Source organism: Astatotilapia calliptera, chromosome 3 (genome assembly GCF_964374335.1).
Source record: "Astatotilapia calliptera chromosome 3, fAstCal68.1, whole genome shotgun sequence".
Lineage (NCBI taxonomy): Eukaryota > Metazoa > Chordata > Actinopteri > Cichliformes > Cichlidae > Astatotilapia > Astatotilapia calliptera.
The window spans coordinates 84,112,028-84,130,297 of record NC_137424.1 but is presented as its reverse complement, the minus strand read 5'-3'; the positions used below and the strand labels follow the sequence as shown (position 1 = coordinate 84,130,297).

At 46.7% G+C, this 18,270-nt stretch overlaps 1 protein-coding gene across 1 annotated transcript; it reads right to left on the bottom strand.

Annotated features, from left to right (window-relative positions):
• Positions 1 to 13,400: 13,400 nt before the first annotated feature.
• LOC145423588 (general transcription factor II-I repeat domain-containing protein 2-like) lies at positions 13,401 to 17,760 on the bottom strand. The gene is made up of 4 exons (XM_080296253.1): positions 17,486 to 17,760; positions 15,738 to 15,867; positions 15,172 to 15,297; positions 13,401 to 15,089 (listed from the first exon to the last, which is right to left on the bottom strand). Exons 1-4 carry the CDS (start codon positions 17,758 to 17,760, stop codon positions 13,401 to 13,403), a joined length of 2,220 nt encoding a protein of 739 aa, XP_080152379.1.
• Positions 17,761 to 18,270: the final 510 nt, after the last annotated feature.

Below are 18,270 nucleotides of genomic sequence, written 5' to 3'. Positions count from 1 at the left end.
TGATCTCTGTTTATCTTCCAGAAAACCATCCTCTTGGTCCAGATGCAGTCTACTCTGCTGTGAGGACACACACTGCAGGTACACAATGCACACACACAAAATTATGAAACATATGAAATTCAGTTCAGTTTATGGGGTTAGATAAAAAGCTGTAAAACTAATTAAGCTTACATCTGTGGGATGATTATTGGTAATTTTTTCTCTAATGATAAAAATTTTATTTGTGAAGAAGTTCATGAAGTCATTACTAGTTAACGTTAAAGGGATGGTTGGCTCAAAAGAGCTCTGACTGTTTGTCAGCCTGGCTACAGTGCTGAAGAGAAACCTGGGGTTGTTCTTATTTTCTTCAATCAGTGATGAATAGTAAGATGTTCTGGCTTTGCGGAGGGCTTTCTTATAAAGCAGCAAACTATTTCTCCAGGCTAAATGATGATCCTCTAGATTTGTGACACGCCATTTCCTCTCCAGATTACGAGTCATCTGCTTTAGGGTACGTGTTTGAGAATTATACCACGGAGTCAGGTACTTCTGATTTGAGGCCTTAGTTTTCACAGGAGCTACAGTATCCAGAAGAAAAGAAAGAAAACATATGTACTCTATCTTTTAACTTTATTATTATTGTTGTTCTTATTTTACATTTTTCATTGTTAGGCATTAGGTTTATTTGTAGTAGTCCTTACCAACTTCTTTCAGTTCAATCCAATTCAATTCAATTTATTTATATAGCGCCAAATCACAACAAAAGTCGCCTCAAGGCGCTTTATATTGCACAGTATATCCTATAATAATAGATAAAGAGAAAAACCCAACAATCACATGAACCCCTATGAGCAGCACTTTGGTGACAGTGGGAAGGAAAAACTCCCTTTTAACAGGAAGAAACCTCCGGCAGAACAGAAGTGAAGATTTAAGGTGATAGGCAATATCTATATTGTAGTGATTGCAGTATACTGTGTATATTTATACTGGCAGTATGGAAAATGAATGTATATGTTTGAAATAAAAATGAACTGAACTGAACTGAACCACAGGTCTCTCCAGCACGGCTGGAGGGGAACTGAGCCTAGCAGACGGACAACACACACAGTTTATGGTTCTCTGTATTCCTACATAGCAGCACAGTGATTGACACTAAAGAGTCCAGAGATACAGTACTGTCTACTTCATACTTTCACGGAAGAAAACAATGCATACACAGGCTTGACACACATGCACGGGTGACATAACCAGTGGGTTTCAAAACTTTCCTGTGCCAATGTTTTTGACCTCTCAGGGGACGTGCAGCAATAATCTGTATGTGTCAGTGACACTGATATAGGACCCAAAGCTTGGAGTCTCTGAATGAAAACAGTGCATTTATTTACAGTGAAAATGACAACAATGTGCAGAATTTTTCAGCAAGTGCTCCAGGTGACAGTGTGAGTAATCCCTTGTGAGGTCTAGTGTTGCTTTAACAGTTATTCAGCACTTTGTTGATCACTGTGTGGTACAGGATGAACCATGGAGAAAGTAAACATCTGTTACGCAATTTCAAGTTGATTCCTGTAACAACACACAGTGGTTAAAATGGAAAACAGGCGTGTTTTTCCCACACATTAAACCATATGACAATCAGATAACATTGAAAAACCAGTTCAGTGTCGCCTGTTTGACATTAAAGCACCATGATAGCAATGGAAACTTAGGGCACAGCTTCACAGATCATTAAAACTTTATTTGCGACTTGTTGAAGCACTTTAAACTAAAAGACATTGTTTCAGGTATCTGGATGACACCTGGGTTGACATCAAATCTCAGCACACTTTACTGATCACATCAAATTCAACAGGGAGGATATGAAAAGTGGCAGGTTAGCCTTCTTAGACTGTGGGATTTCCATCAGTAATGGGTGACATTTAAAAGTTGATGTGTACCATAAACCTATGAATATGGGTCCGTGTTGAAGGTTTGACTCTCATCATCCACCTGAGCACAAACTGGGTGTCATCAGGACGCTACAACATAGAACGAACACCATCCCCACAGACACAGTGGCCGGGGAAGCAGAAGAATATCACATCCCTTCCCTCACAAGCCACAAAGACAAAGAGCTCTGTCTGGTCTTGTTTTGTCGTGCAGCTTGGGCTTGTGTTCCAGCGGGGTTTGTGCCTAGATAAACCCAATATCTCCCCTATAAAGAATGTGCCGGGAGCTGAGGTGCGGTGTGTGGGTGGCAGCTGGAATGCTGCAGCCGAGTGTTGGAAGAAACACCAAACAATAAAACATGTAGTAACATGCAAGCTGTGTGTGCGGGTCCTCATTCATGTCACAATTCAGAAGCTTTAAAAAAGCAACTTTTTTCACTTCATCACTAGCACCATCCAAGTTTAATGTGACTATTTTCAATTCACACATAAAAAAATGAGAGACAGAGAACAAAGGACAGGGACATACAGAGTATTCTTAAGGAACTTTTAAACCCATATGCTCCTGCTAGGGCTTTAACCTTGGTAGTACCTAAAAAAAGTACCCCTTATGAAGACCTAGGGACATAAATCGACCCCGACATAAAGTGCTATTAAAAGATTATACATCAATATTTTTCCACTTTAAATTAGCCAATATTGTAGACCTACTTCTCCTTGAAATATACATATGAAGTTTTAATTATATTTTCGTTGTTTTAACCCTTTAAATCCCAGTTGTAGTACATGAGCGCCCCGTTTTTACAAAAACCTAAATATTTAGAAATAAAAACATTTGAAGTAATATTCGTTTGTCATTATAATTAGGCCTTTAGATGGACTAAAGATCAGCACCAAAATTAATTTCGATCAACTTACAATTTTCTTTTCCGAAGCGAATTATGTCCTCCAGGCGGTCCGTCGTCAATGTCTAAGCCGGGATCGGTGCCTCCTCCCGGCTAACGTGCATACGATTGCTCCGGTCATGTTTCGTCAGACGCCTTTCACCAGCACACACGTCGATACCACGTGACAACAAATACGTCATTTCCGGTTGAGTCAAAAAAAAATTTCCCGCTTGAGTGACCCTGGGACTGAGACATCGCTCCAGACAATCAGCGGGGGATACCTGATTTCCAAGCCGCGATCGAAGCCTGATTTCCGGGTAGTGTTTTACGGCGGCTCGCTGATTTCGAGCAAGCGTCAAATGTGAAGCAAGGGAGCCACCTGGTGGCCAAAAAAAAAATTACAACTCTAAGGCATCTCTTCACCCCCGTGTAGGAGAAACGGCCAAGGCCGCTATGCTTACGCTAAATTGTTGTAGTGAAAAATAGCGTTTATAATGGGTTTTAATGGGGCGATTTACGTCCTTTGGTCGCCTAGTGGATGTCGGTTTTTAGCTTAGCCACCTTAAGCTAATCGAATAAACGGAGACGGCAATTCTAAAGAAAAAAAAAAAAGGGGTTGGGAAGTTTGGCTATATTCTATTCAACACAGTGAAAATGGCCTAATATTTAAAAAAGCCGGGGACAAGAAATGTCCGTAGGTACTACCAAGGGTTACGGTCATCCTCACAGTTACTGTTGGTTCAGCCCAGATGTCGACTGAAATCTAGAGGTGATCGATCGTTTGCTCTAGTTTCACCGGAGCTGTGGAATAATCTCCCGATTGGCATCCGGGCGTCTGATTCTATTCATTCTTTTAAATCACGGCTAAAAACATATCTTTTTAAACTTGCCTTTTCTACCAGTTAAATGCTGGCTTGCTTGCAGTGACCTATTGACCTATTGTATTAAATTCTTTGCTATCTTTCTATTATTGGTGTCTTTTATCATGGTGGTACAGTCTTAACTTGCTATAACCTATGTGCTGCAGTTTACTCTTATTGGTGGCTTTTATCTGTGAACATAATCCGTTACTTTTATGAATTTGATGTTAATGTGTGAACTGTTTTATTTTTTATTGTTTTATGTAAAGCACTTTGGTATGCCCAAGGCTTTTAAATGTGCTCTATAAATAAAGATTGTTGTTGTTGTTGTAAACATCACCATCCTCATCAGCTGGAAGTGCTTGAGCTCTTACTTTCAAAATCTATTTCTTTAACCCTCTGGGGTCCAGGGTATAATTGGCCGTTTTTGACTACTTTTGATTTTTACCTCTATATTTCACCTTTAAAATGTGTTTTTCTTGCCTTGTTTGTATCATTATTTTCAGCACAACCTCAAATTTCTGAAATTTGAGTTATTTTTTCATTTTGGCATACTATATTAGCACAGTTGATCTAAATTCAGACAAAAAAATTCAAAATCCGAGTAGAAGAAAGTTATATTTTTTACTGAACAAACCACAAACATGTTTAACGAATCATTTTCATAACTTGAAAAGCAAATAGAAATTGTACATTTCTAAAAATTATGCACAAGTTTTGCAAACAACAAAGTTATATGGTACTATTTACTAGGGGTGCAATGATATTCGTATCGATATTGAACCGTTCGATACAGTGCTTTCGGTTCGGTACGCATATGTATCGAACAATACAAAATTTGTAATTTATTTTATCAACTTTCCTTCTGACGATGCTGTCTGTGTTGAGCGCTCAGTGAATCTGCGTTCGACTACTCCGCCTAGGCTGCACTGTTGAGCGCAGATCCACTGAGCGCTCAACACAGACAGCATCGTCAGAAGGAAGAGCGCAGGGCAAGCTAGCGAGACAGAAGTTAAGCTCTCCTTGCAACATGGACCTCCCCCACCCTCATTCAGATCTGGCGTTTGGAATTATTTTGGTTTTCATGTGACGTATGACCCTGAAGGTAAGCGCGTCATGGACTAAAGTAAAACAGTATGTTGGATGTGCCATGCAATGCTCAATTACATGGGTGGGAACTAGTGTGTTAGCGCAGTTAGCTCGTTAATGTGTTGGCCGTCCAGCCCCACGCACGGGGCGATTGGCGGTAGCTCGTTAACGGAGATTTGCGGTGTTGTGGCGTTAAGGTCATTTCAACGAGATTAACCTGAAAGCACTAGTGGGAACACAACGAATATGACTGCACATTTACGCTGACATCATCCTAGTGCAAAGACAAGTGGAAGCAGACAAGAACAAGCAAGCATGCTACTAACTTTAGCCGAGTCATTTAGACAGCTGTTAGCACAGGATTCTCCTTATATGTTTAATATGCTGCTGAGAATATAGCCCAGAAGAAGCGGATAGTATAGCTTTTATTTGTGAAAGAGACATTTCTCTGTAATAAACTCTCTTTTCCTAGCCCGACGTCCCGGGGCTAGCGATTTTTTTCAGTCAGGCTACCAAAATCTATCTCTGCCCTGCCCGTCGGGCTATTGTAGCAAGGAAAAATATATGTCAATGCTTTTGCATTCTTTCAGAAATGTAGCTGGGTAATTATGTCATTGGCATCGGTGAGCCACTGTCAATATGTGACATATTTAAATTCAAAGGGGGGTGAGAGTTGTGGTGGTGGTCGTTGAGTCAGCAGGTCAGTCTTTTTGGATTTGAGGGAATCTAAAAGCTCTTGGTTTCCTGTAGATACTGCTAAACCCTGCAGTTCGTCCACCTGAGTACTTAGGTCTCTTATAGATCTGGTTATGTCTCTACTGACATTACGAGTGAACTGACAGGTCCACAGCTACAGTCAGCTGTCTGAGCCTGGGAAAGGATTCGGGGTGAGGTTCTATATGGTTTCTATCCAATAATGGGTTTTCAGTACTAAATCCCCACATAAAAACAAATACTCATCATCACTGCAATCCTTAACAGTGTCACATAGGACATTCAAAAAAACAACAACATTCTGTTCACCCTTGTAGTTGGCGCATGTACACTGAGAAAACAAAATTCCCTTTTTCATATTTGGCTTCAACCTTCAATAAACAGCCCTCAATCATTTCCTCTGCTTCAGAAGAAAGAGGCAAAAAAAATCTTAGAAAACCCAGTCCCCATACCACTACAGCTGGACTTCTGACTAAAAAAAGACCTCGCCCCCCAACAGCCCTTCCTCCAGTCACTCTCATTGTCAGCAGTGCTGTGAGTTTGTTGAACTAACATATTATCTAACTTTTTTACATCCATGTGGAAGGGTGTGGTTTGTGGTTCAGCTGCAGGGGAGGGGTGCAGAGGTGGGTTCGGGGGAGGCTGACACACACCTGAGCTCCAACAGCTGGTCATGTCTCCACTATAAAGGATGTGCCGGGAGCTGAGGTGCGGTGTGTGGGTGGCAGCTGGAATGCTGCAGCCGAGTGTTGGAAGAAACACCAACCAATAAAACGTGTAGTAACGTGTAAGCTGTGTGTGCGGGTCCTCATTCATGTCACAGGCCAGAAGCTTTAAAAAAGCAACTCTTTTCACTTCATCTCTAGCACCATTCAAATTCAATGTGACTATTTTCAATTCACACATAAAAAATGAGAGACAGAGAACAAAGGACAGGGACATACAGAGTATTTCTTAAACATCACCATCCTCATCAGCTTGAAGTGCTTGAGCTCTTACTTTCAAAATCAGTTTCTTTAAAGTATGCCCTGGTGTTCCCCGGTATTCCCCTGGTGTTCCCCAGTATTCCCCTGGTATGCCCTGGTATCCCTTAGCGTGGTTCCCCCTAGCTGGCCCTTTGCTTCCCCTTGGCTGGTCTCCCTTCCTCGGCTTATCGCCGCCAAAAAAAAAGGCTTATGCGCCGGTCGGACCACGCTGTGCGGCTGCCGGCAAGCGAGTAGCTCGGTGCAGCTCGGCTGCTATGTATGTAAACACAGAGGGGATACAGCTTCAGCGTTCAAGCATACGCTGTCGCCTGGGCACTGTGGAGCTCGGCTGCTATGTGTGTTAACACAGAGGGGACACCGATTCAGCGTTCCAAGCGTTCGCTCTTGGCCTGCTTAACACTGTGGGGAATAAACCGTGGGGAATTATGCTACGGTTCGTGCCAGCTAATCGTTAGCCGGTCTACGAGTAGCATTCCAGCCGGTTAGCCTGTCTGGTGTGTCGCCCGCAGCTCGCGGGTTAATGCAGTGTGGTTGTGCCTGGGCAAAAAATGAAAAATGCATGCACTGCTTTGTTGCCAGCATGAACTATTCAGACCGTCCTTGGTTTCTGAAAGCATTAAATGGCCTGCCCCTCCCCTTTCTCCTGCCTCCAAAAATGAGAGAGCAGGCTACTATGGGGAACATGGCTGCCACTGCTGTGACACCAGTTAGGCAGGCCATGGGCTGGGTCCTCTCCCACACCTGTTGCTGATTTACTGCTGGCCCCTCCCACAGCATACCTCCCATGGCTCCACTCCTGTGAGGCCTTGGCTGGTGGAGGTTGACTGCCAGGTGGCGGATGTTGAAGAAGCTTCCTTCTTCTTTCCGGTGTTGCCCACCTGTCCCTGGGCTGCCCCCTGGTGGTCCCCGGGCACAGTGTCGGGCGAGATGGGTCCCTTCAGCTCTTGATTGGAGCATTCCGGGTGTGGGAATTAGCCCTTCCTGAGGTCCCATCTAGTAGAGTGGACCTCAAGGTTGTTGCTACTACGCAGCCTCAGCGCCTACTGCCTATGGTGTCGCTGCTGCCTGGTTGGCCTAGTTGCAGGTAGTGAGTGCCCTGCCTCCCAGCATTTATGGTCCCCTGCCCGCAGTTGTGTTCCGTGCCTGGTGGAGTAGTTGCCTTTGGCCCCTCCCCCGTTAGCCCCCAGTCCCTAGTTGCCCCTTCGGGCCTTTCGTGGGCAGGGGGCGGCATGCCCTAACAGGGGCGTGAGGGTTACTTATGCCCTGCTGGTGGCCAATTTGTCGCTCCCTCTATGGGATGGAGCTTGACACGACAGCTTCAGGTGGGCTGGGCATGGAGAGCCCGCCCCAATCCTGTGCCTCTCAGGCTAATGAGGTTGATGGCTGCAGCGTTCCATCCCATGGCACCTCCTCTGCGAGGCTTGGGCTGGTGGCGGTTGACTATCGTGGGGTGGATGTTGAAGAAGCTTCCATCCCCTCTGGCTGCCACTGGAGTGGGGCCCAGATGGCTGAACCCATGTCTGGGTCGCCTGATTCCGGGACCCTCCCACAGCGTTCCCTCCCATGGCCCTGCAACCTTGAGGCCTGGGCTGGTGGAGGATTGATTTTCAGGAGGTTGATGTTTATGACGCTTGGTTCCGGTCAGACGACCAGGGTTGCCTGATGGAACTGCCTGTCTACCAACTTGCCGCCACCTCGCTATGAAGAAGCTGAGGGGCCTATGCAGGTGTGCGGAGAAGGTCGCGTTCAGTTGAGGCGGGGAGGACTCAGAGCCTAGGCTCAACTGTCCTCCAGCCTCCCTCCTCCCTCCTGACATCCTTTGAGTTGGGCATAGTGGCCAGCTCTGCTGCAGGCTGTGTTCCCCTGGCCTATTGCCTGCACTTCGCCGGTTTACACGCCAGCCGGGCCTCGCTGTGTCTGATTCTTCAGCTGGCAAGTGAGTGTTCTCCAGCCTGCAGCGCTGTGCACGAGTGTCTCATTCTCGAAGTTCACTCTTGCTGCTCCCCTGTCTGCGGACAGCGCTAGCGACCGCTCAGCTGTGGGGCTTGGCTTTCAGCTGGCTAGACCGTCAGCCCCCCCGTCTGCGGATGGCTGAGCGGCTCCGTGGTTGGATGGACCCTTCAGGTCGCATAGCTCCCTTAGCCCTGCGTCTTTGCAGCTGTACTGCTGCTGCGGGCTGTGTTCCCCTGGCGTATAGCCCGCACTTCGCCAGTTTCGTATGCCAGTCGGACTTCGCTGTGTCTGATACGTCAGCTGGCAAGTGAGTGTTCTCCAGCACGCAGCGCTGGCTCTCTGTCTAGTGTGTTGCCCCTGTGTCGCGGGTCATATGGCCAGCAGGTGCCGGCTCAGTGAGCTGACACCTCTCAACTGTCCGACAGTGTCTCCTCAGGCCCACTCTTGCTGGCCCCTTGTCTACGGAGGGCGCAGAGTGGGTGCTGTGCCCTGGTGATGAGCGTTGGGTTGCTCCTCATTTGGGCCATCAGTGGCCTGAGCCAGTGCTCCAGCCTAGTGCCTGTTCTGTCTGGCATGTTGCCCGCAGTACACGGTTCACACGGCCAGCAGGGCTCCTGTCATTGATCGAGTGGGGCGGCTTCTCGGCTCTGACTGCAAGTTAAGCCGCTGCTGCTGCTGCTGCTGCAGCTGCAACTGCAGGCTGTGTTCCTCTGGCGTATTGCCCACGCTTTGCCAGTTTATGCGCCAGCTGGACCTCGCTGTGTCTGATACGCCAGCCAGCGAGTGTGTTGTGTTACAGCCTGCAGCACCTGCTGTTCTCGAGTGTCTAGTCCTCGAGTTCACTCTTGCGGCTCCCCTGTCTACAGACGACACTCAGCAGCCGCTTGGCCATGGGGCAACCTGCTGGTCGCGCCCCAGGGCTTGGCCCTCCTCTCCAGCGGCTGCACTGCAGCTGCCGGCTGTGTTCCCTGGCGTGTTGCCCGCATTCGCCGGCTTGACTGCCAGTCGGTCCTCGCTATGTCTGATGCCTCAGCCAGCGAGTGAGTATTCCAGAGCCTTCGGCGCTGGCTCCCTGTCTTGCATTGCCCGCTTCTTGCTGGCACCCAGTATGGTCCCCTCTCAGCGGCTCAAAGGCTACACTTCCTCTCCTCTCTCTGCTCTTGGGATTCCAGGTTTGGGCCCTGGGCACCGAAGGCTCCAGCTTGGGGAGTGTACGCCCGTGCTTCTGGCATTGCGCATGCCGCGACTTGTGCTTGTCAGACCTCATTTTGTCTGACATTTCGGCCAGTGAGTGAGAGGTCCCCAGCTTGCAATGCTGGCTCCCTGTTGGTGCTTTGCCTGTGTGTCACGGACTTACACAGCCAGCACGGGGACGCCCAGTAGCTGGGACTCCACTTACATAGGCTAGGCTCCCAGCCCCCCCCCCCCCCGTCTGTCAACAGCTCGGAGCAGCTTCGGCTTTGAGGATGGACGGGTCACATCCCTAGCTTGACCTGCAGTTGCTGGCTGTGTTCCCCTGGCGTGTTGTCCGCTTCGCCGGCTTACACGCCAGTCGGACCTCGTTGTGGCGAGTGAGAGTTCTCCAGCCTGTAGCGCCGACTCTCTGCTGGCATTGCCCGCATGTCTTAGACCTATGCGACCAGCGGGCTGCTACTTGGCAGCTCGGTGTACCTCCACCCCCTGGTTCAACCTGCGCATTGCGAAGCCCTGACCAAGGTGGTGTCTCTATTGGTGCATTGGCACTGACTCCCGGCACCTTCACTCTCAGTGGTTCGGTTGCACTGTCTCCTTGTGGGGTGTCTTCCAGAGTTACCCCGTACATATGGAATATGTAACGGTGTGGAGAGATAGTCTCGATATGCTAGAGAATGCACGGTTATGGTGTAACCTTGGTTCTCTTAGTGAGAGACTATCTCTCCACCGTCAGGCCGTTTGGAGACGCGTTCAGATCAAACTAACAAACCGGTGTCACGTCTGCACAGCTGTTTTATAAGTGAGCTCTGGGGCGTAGCCGGGCGTTCCAGAGTGTCTTAAAGAAATACCCACACGCCACGACCAAGGTGGTCGTACCCCATACATATGGAATATGTAATGGTGTGGAGAGATAATTCTCACTAAGAGAACCAAGGTTACACCGTAACCGTACGATGTCAGCAGGAGAGTACGGATTCTGGTGTTCCTGGCTCAGATACAGATCACTTTCAGAATCCATACTGTTCTCTTCTGCTTTGTTTCCTCTCGTAGCTTTTAATGTTTTAGTACTGCAGTGGGTGGGTTCAGAGCTCTTCCTCTTCTGAGACAATTTCAATAAAACCTCATCAAACATATTGTCATCCTCACAAAGATCCTCACACAAGAGTTGTTTCATTTTTCTGATTTATGTCAAAAACACCTGCAGACTGGTCATTATTCATATCAGGCGGTCACGGCGGGGTACTCCGTTGTGTGAGTTTAACGGACCCAAGAGCAGACACAGAGGGACACGGAACTAGACTTGATGTCACGGCTCGGGTCAGTGGCCGTGTGAAGAGTGGAAAGGAGGACTCAAATGCAGCACTTACTCAGACGTGAAGGCGATTTTTTAACAATACCAAACATAAAGTGGAGATGGCAAAACAGAACTAAGGATGAACTAAACTGGGAGAAACTACACCAAGGAGTAGCAAACCGGAACATGAAGGGAGAACAGCAGGGAGAGCACGCAGGGGATTTCACAGAGTATAAACACAGACGACGCGACGAGGAACAGAGGCAAACACACACTATAAGTACACAGAGAGACACTGGGAAATCACACACAGGTGGGAGACACAGCTGGACCTGATTAACCTGACGAGACAGGGGAACACTAACACCAGGGACCAATAGAGGGAGCACAAACCCAGAACCCAGTATCTAAAATCCCAAAACAGCCCATGAATATTAATGAGAATAATAACAATAAAGAACACAAACACAAAATCACTGAGTCATGGACGCAGGACCATGACACTTGAATGTTTAAACAGAAAGCGAGCCTTTATTTCGGCTGAACACAAGAAATAAAGTAACATGGGCTGTGGCGAAAATAAACTGAATACTAAACTGGGAACACTACAGCAGAACTATGAACACTATGAACACAGGAGCAAAAGAGGAACTATCACAAGTGAACATGACAAGAAACGTGAACATGCCCAGAGCAAAATCATGAAAATCCTAGACCAGACGAGAAAGGGTGGTATGACTATCCGACACTGACTGAATGAAACACAGAGACTAAGTAGATGATTAGGAGAAGTGGAAATGCATGTGGGAGAACAGCTGACACACATGACCCTAATGACAGGACAGGGGAAGTGAAACTAAATAAAATAAACAAAGAACACCAGAGTCTTTCACAATAAAACAGGAAACATGATGAGACAGACCAAATGACACGGGCTTGACAACATGAGACATGGAACACATGAAGGGCAACGGAGACTACAATCCAGGAATAGAGAAAATGACATGTTCTGGTTTAGGGCCCAGTTGGCTTGGGGATAGAAGCTCCTTTTGAGTCTCTCTGTCCTTGCCCGGATGATGCTGAACCTTCTACCAGATTGCAGAAGTTGGAACAGTTTATTGCCAGGACGGGTCCTTCAGTATCTGAGCTGCTCTAGTCGAGCATCTCCTGGTGTAGGTGTCCTGAAGGGGGGGGGAGCAATCCTGCAGCAGCGTTCTGCTGTATGGATCACTCTCTGAAGAGCTTTTTGGTCCTTCACACAGCTGTTCCCAAACCAGGATGTGATGTTCTGTGTGGGGATGCTCTCCACAGCGCCTGCATAGAATGTCCTGAGGATCACTGGAGAGACCCTGAACTTCCTCAGTTGTCGGAGGTGGTACAGGCGCCGCCTAGTCTTTTTGGACTGTATCTGAATGTGGGCAGACCATGTCAGGTCTGAGGAGATGTGGACACCGAGATATTTGAAGGACTGCACCCTCTCCACTGGAGCTCCATTGATGATAATGGGCATGTAGTCTCTGTGCTGACTCCTTCTGAAGTCCACCACCAGCTCCTTGGTCTTGCTGACGTTCAGCTGGCAATGGTTATCCTGGCACCACGATGCCAGATTCTTCACTTCATTAATGTAAACCGCCTCATCTTTGTTGGAGATGGCGCCCAACACCACTGTGTCATCAGCAAACTTCACAATGGTGTTGGAGCCATGGGTGGCCACACAGTCTGAAGTAAAGAAGGAGTAGAGCAGTGAGTACTGCTCTACAAGCTACAAGGCTCAGCCTCTGCATTTGGAATAATCAGACCATGCCATCATCTTCCTCACGCCTGCTTACAAAGAAAAGCTAAAGCAGCAAGCACCAATCAGGAGGGAGGTCGCACGCTGGACTGACAATGCTTGCAGGACACACTGGATGACACAGACTGGACATGCTTCAGCGCAGCTCTGATGACATCAACACAACATCAGCAAGCGGTTGTGGGATTTATCGGGAAGCTAGTAGATGACACAGCAGAAAGAACTATCAGCTAGTCCAGGGGTGTCAAACTCAAATATACAGTGGGCCAAAATTCAAAACTGGAACAAAGTCGCGGGCTAACATTAATATTTATTGAAAAAAATCTTCCTCCAGATATAACAAGGAACCTTTTCTTACAGACTCAAATAAGTTTTGCTGAAAAACTGAATATGGAATAAGCAATGCTTAATACTGAACGATATATAACTTATATAAACATATATAACTTAATATTGCACACATGCAAAATTGAAATTCCAATTAAATAACATATCACTGGAATGCATTTCTTAAATAAAAATTGTATTTGCAGCCTTCTGATTTAAATTTTAGCAGTAAACTTTTTCCCCAGGCTAATAATAAATGTAAAAATAAAATAACAATAATAAACCACTTAACTAATAAAAATATCATTAAACGTGAAACCATTCAAGCCCATGTCTGGGAGTAGCAAGACAAATTGCACAAAGAAAATGGTAATTATAGCTCAGTTTGCTACACACTGATCTACTCTGATGCGTCCAAGCCAGATACCTGGCATCTCTTCTTGGATGCTAGTTCCTCAATGTCTGGGCTCAGGCTCTGAGCTGAGGAAATCCTCAGGATCGAGTGAAGGTGTTCATCGGTCAGACGTCTCCTGTGAGATGTTTTGGCCATCTTCATTGAGGAGAATAGTTGCTCACATAGGTAAGTGCTGCCGAACATGGAGAGCATCTGAGCAGCGTGGGTGCGGAGCCCAGGCATTGTGTCAGGGATGAAATGTGGAAATTGTGAAGCGCCCACAGCATCATACTTTGATTTCAGCGTGTCACTACACTTTAGTTCAATCAGCTCCATTTGGAGGTTTGTTGGTGCTTTTGCCACGTCAACTGCAAAAGGATTACTGAGCAGTTCAAATCGACATTTCTGGGCGTCAAAGTCGGCAAACCGCCGGGTAAACTCAGTACTGAGTACACAGAGTTTTTCAGCAAACTGTGCACATGGGAACACAGCAGTAGAGATTTGCATGTTCATCGTTTGGCAGCAGGGAAAATGGCCCAGGTTTCCTTGTAGCATCTGATTCTGCCACAGGCACAATTTCGTTTTAAAAGCCCTCACTGCAGCGTACATATCTGTGATGATACGCCCCCGCCCCTGAAGCTGCAGGTTCAGCGCATCGAGATGGCTCGTGATATCACACATAAAGGCCAGCTCACACAGAAACTCTTGCTCCCTGAGCTCAGCTGTGTCTTGCCCTTTGCTTTCCAGAAACTGAAATATTTCCTCGCGTAGCTCGAAACATCTGTTCAGTACTTTCCCTCGGCTTAACCACCTCACCTCCGTGTGATACGGCACGTCTCCGTATTCCGAACCACACTCCTCAAGAAAAGATTTGAATTGGCGGTGATTCAGACCTTTGGCTCTTATAAAGTTAACTACTCGTGTTACTGCGGTCATAACATGTTCCATCTTTAGGGCTTTGCCACAAAGGGATTCTTGATGTATGATGCAGTGATAAACAGTCAGCTCACCTGCACAGTTCTCCGCTCGCATCTTCTCCCGTACCCTGCCCACCAGTCCGCTCCTTTGACCACACATCGCTGGTGCACCATCTGTCGTTAACCCCACAAGTTTTTCCCATGGCAACTTCATTTCAGTTAGACATTTGGAAACCTCTTCAAATATTTCCTTCCCTGTGGTTGTTCCATGCATTGATTTTAATCCTAAAAGTTCTTCCGTAACACAGAGAGTTGAGTCCACACCACGGATGAAGACTGAAAGCTGGGCAGTATCAGAGGCGTCGCTGCTCTCATCCACAGCGAGGGAGAATGCAACGAAACTGTTTCCCTTCTCCATCAGCTGGTTATTTAGATTGTTGGCAAGTTCACGTGTGCGATCAGCTACTGTGTTTCTGCTCAGGCTAACATTTGAAAATGCTTGCTTTTTCTCTGGGCACACAACGTCGCAAACTTTCATCATACAACTTTTCACAAACTCTCCCTCACTGAAGGGCCGGGCTGATTTTGTGATCTCTGCTGCCACAACAAAACTAGCCTTTACAGCAGCCTCACTTTGTGATATGGCTTTTTTGAACATAGTCTGTTGTGAAACAAAACTTCTTTTCATCTCTTCTGCTTTCCGGCGCCTTTGAGTCATGTCCAGGTCCTTGTACTTCTCTTGGTGTTTCGTTTCATAGTGTCGTCTAATGTTGTACTCCTTGGTTAAAGCCACATGAGCTCGACATACAAGACAAACAGGTCTGTCTTTTACATAGGTAAACAGATATTCTGTCTCCCACCTGTCCAGAAAGCTCCTGTTTTCGTTCTTTCTTTTCGCCATTTTGGGAGAGGTAGCGCGGCAGTATTCGCGCGGTTGCTATGACTACAGTCAACAGAGGAGAGGGCGTTAATGGGTCCTGTCCTGACTGACGCGCCAAAACGCCAACAGAGCATTCTGGGAGTTGTAGTATTAGCAGTACATGCGCTGCATAAGACCGGCGGGCCAGCTCTAATAGTAATTTGGTATGGCCCCGCGGGCCAAATGTAATTAGGCCGCGGGCCAAATGTGGCCCGCGGGCCAGAGTTTGACACCTATGAGCTAGTCCCTGATAATATGGACCTATACAAGGCCGTGTCTTACAATGTGCGCAGCGCGGTCAGAAAGGCAGAGCGGTGCTAAGGGGAAAAAGTAGAGTCACAGCTACAACAGTGCGACTCTAGGAGCGACTCTGCGGACAATAACGGACTACAAACAATCAACTTCAATGATGAATGGCGACACTTCAGTGCCTGTAGCCACTGGGACCTGGAGGTAGAGAGAAGAGAGCAAAGGGTGGATCTCTGGCCGCGCCTCGAGATGGTGTACCTCCAGATTTGCCAGCCGGTGACATTTGAAGCACTCCGCCGTTCCCCCTGGGAGGCCCTCCACGATCTGCTCCAGGGCAATGGTGTCCAGCAGCCGTGCCTCCATCACGTCAGCCGCAGCCATCTCTCTGCTGCGTCCCGGAGGAGCAAGAAAACAGTGAAGGGCCAGTCCTTCTCTCCCATGTAGCTACTCTGGAACCGGCCCTCTGGGGAGAGACCCCGATGGTCCAGGATTGCTCTGGGGACATCCACGAAGCTTCCACTTTTAATTAAATAATTTATATTGTCTTAAATAATTTATTTTGTCTAAGTTACGTTTGGTGCTTTTTCAGTCGTACATTATTTTGTGTTATTTATTTTATGCTGTTGTTGACTTTTGAGAACCTGAGTTGATATTGAAAAAATGATCAATTTTGTCCAGTTTGAGTTATTTCATTGTTGTATGTTCTCTAAAGGTATAAAACGAGGGACCACCGAAAGAAATTTTAAAAAGTATAAGAATGAAGAAAATGTAATTAACCCAAGACAGCAGTCAAAGCGATGTTTATTTTCTTTTGCATATCAGTAAATCTAAACATATTTTTAGTTGAATATGAGAAAATATTTTTTGTGACGTTAAGTTCTAAGTCAGTGGTTCTTAACCTTGTTGGAGGTACTGAACCCCAACAGTTTTATATGCACATTCACTGAACCCCTCTTTAGTGAAAAATAAAATATGATTTTTTTCAAATTCAAGACATACATATGTTTTTTACTGGTGCACAAAATGAACTGTGCATGTCACGGCGGAGGCTCTGCTGAACCCCTGAGACCGATTCACCGAACCCCTAGGGTTCGATCGAACCCAGGTTGAGAACCACTGCTCTAGAGTCAAATGGAAGCCATTTGTGGACACCTGTGGATCTGTAACAGAATGCCAGAAAGAAAAAAAAATCTACATGTTAAATGCTTGAAGTTTAGCATTTTCTTGGGTTTTTTATACTGTAAGCTCAGGCCACTAAAGGGAGTACAATAGAGATTCATTCATTCTTCTCCTGTTGTATGACCATGCAAGGGTCACCAGATGAACTACCATCGCTACAAAGTTAAATGATTAAAAACAAAACTTTAAAGCAAAACATCATTGGACATTGAAGTCATTTCATACTCTGTCTTTCTTTTATTACCCTTCTCCAGAATGTCACAACATATTGATGTGTACTTATCTATTTGCTAGAAAAATTCTTTCACTTTTCATATTCTTAATTGGGCCACCATAAAAAGGTACAACATGTTTCATAACATATTTTCTTTGTGGACTGGGGTTGGGTTTAAGGAGACGTTTATAAATTTGCTCTTAAAGTAACCTTTCACTTTTTCTTCTGCCTTTATTACCCCACCATAAAATAGCGACTGCAACCTCTGATAATGTGTCAGTGACAAAAGTTCATCAGTTTCTTGTAAATTGTAAAACTGTTGACCTTTTGTCTACTGACCCATTATCAAAGTTTTGAGCTGCCATTTTTTGGTGGGGTAATAAAGATTCTTTCCCCTTTCGTCGCCTGTCATGAACAACCAACAAACTGTGAGTCTATCAGCGGAGACAACAAGCAGCAGTGTATTTTCGTAAGAAGCTTGGATCTGGCGCATCGGCCTAACTAGGGGGCTCTTCAGCTGACAGGGAGTTTGTTCCATCCTTGCAGGAGTCAACTCTGCAGGTGGGGGAGAGTCATAGGAGAGGTGGAGAATAAACTTAACCTGGGTGTCTACTGTCTTGTGCAGTCTGGGAGACGATTGAATGTTGGGGTGGGTACAGTTTCCTCTGTGGTGGGGTCGGGTGGGCTGCCCCGGGTCCTGTGGGGCTGGGCATTCCTGATGCCGTAGGCCCCAATCTGGATGGGCCTGGGCTCCTTTGCCTTGGTGGGTGCCGAAGGACGTGGGTGCCTACCGGGGTCAGCGGGGGAGCTGGCCCCAGGGAGGGGCATCTTGCTCCTCCCTTCTTTTCCTCCCCATCCCCGGTTGCCTCCCTCTTCCCGCTCCAACATACCCACCCACACAAGTAGGGCCTTGGGGTGCGGGTGTGTCACCAGGGTGAAGGGGAGGCATCCCCCCCTCCCCTTCTGGCCACCTGTGCCTCAATTTTATTCCACAAATTAGACATCCACATTACTCACACTCTCATAACACATACATATAGGGCCTTGAGGGTGGGGACGGAAAGTCAGCAGGTCCTTAAACATGTCTTTGTGTGGCTGTTTTTGTGCACAGCCTTGAATCTAAGTTTGTGTCGTTGGCTGGATTTTCTCACGCTGGCTCACAGATGTAGGATATTGTTTCCGGGTTGTGATGAAATGAGTCATAGAGCTTCAGGGTTCAGGATCAGGTCTTAGTGCTGCTGGTTGAGCTTTGTCTCATGTTCTGATACTTAAATAAAGCAATTCAGGATTATTTCTTGTGTCGAGTCTTATGAGAGTTTTATGATGTCAGCAAATACTGGCAAAGCACACTGGTAGAATGTGTAAAATAACACAAAAAACATTGCGTATCACCAGATC

Bases quoted from the DNA above. Each gene is read 5' to 3' on its own strand.
- LOC145423588 (XM_080296253.1), bottom strand. From the start codon at position 17,760: ATGTTGGAGCGGGAAGAGGGAGGCAACCGGGGATGGGGAGGAAAAGAA. The intron at 15,868-17,485 runs GTAGACACCCAG...TCCGGGACGCAG, and splicing joins CTCCCAGACTGCACAAGACA to CAGAGAGATGGCTGCGGCTG. The intron at 15,090-15,171 runs GTGGGAGACAGA...GCTTTAACCAAG, and splicing joins AACAGGAGCTTTCTGGACAG to GAGTACAACATTAGACGACA.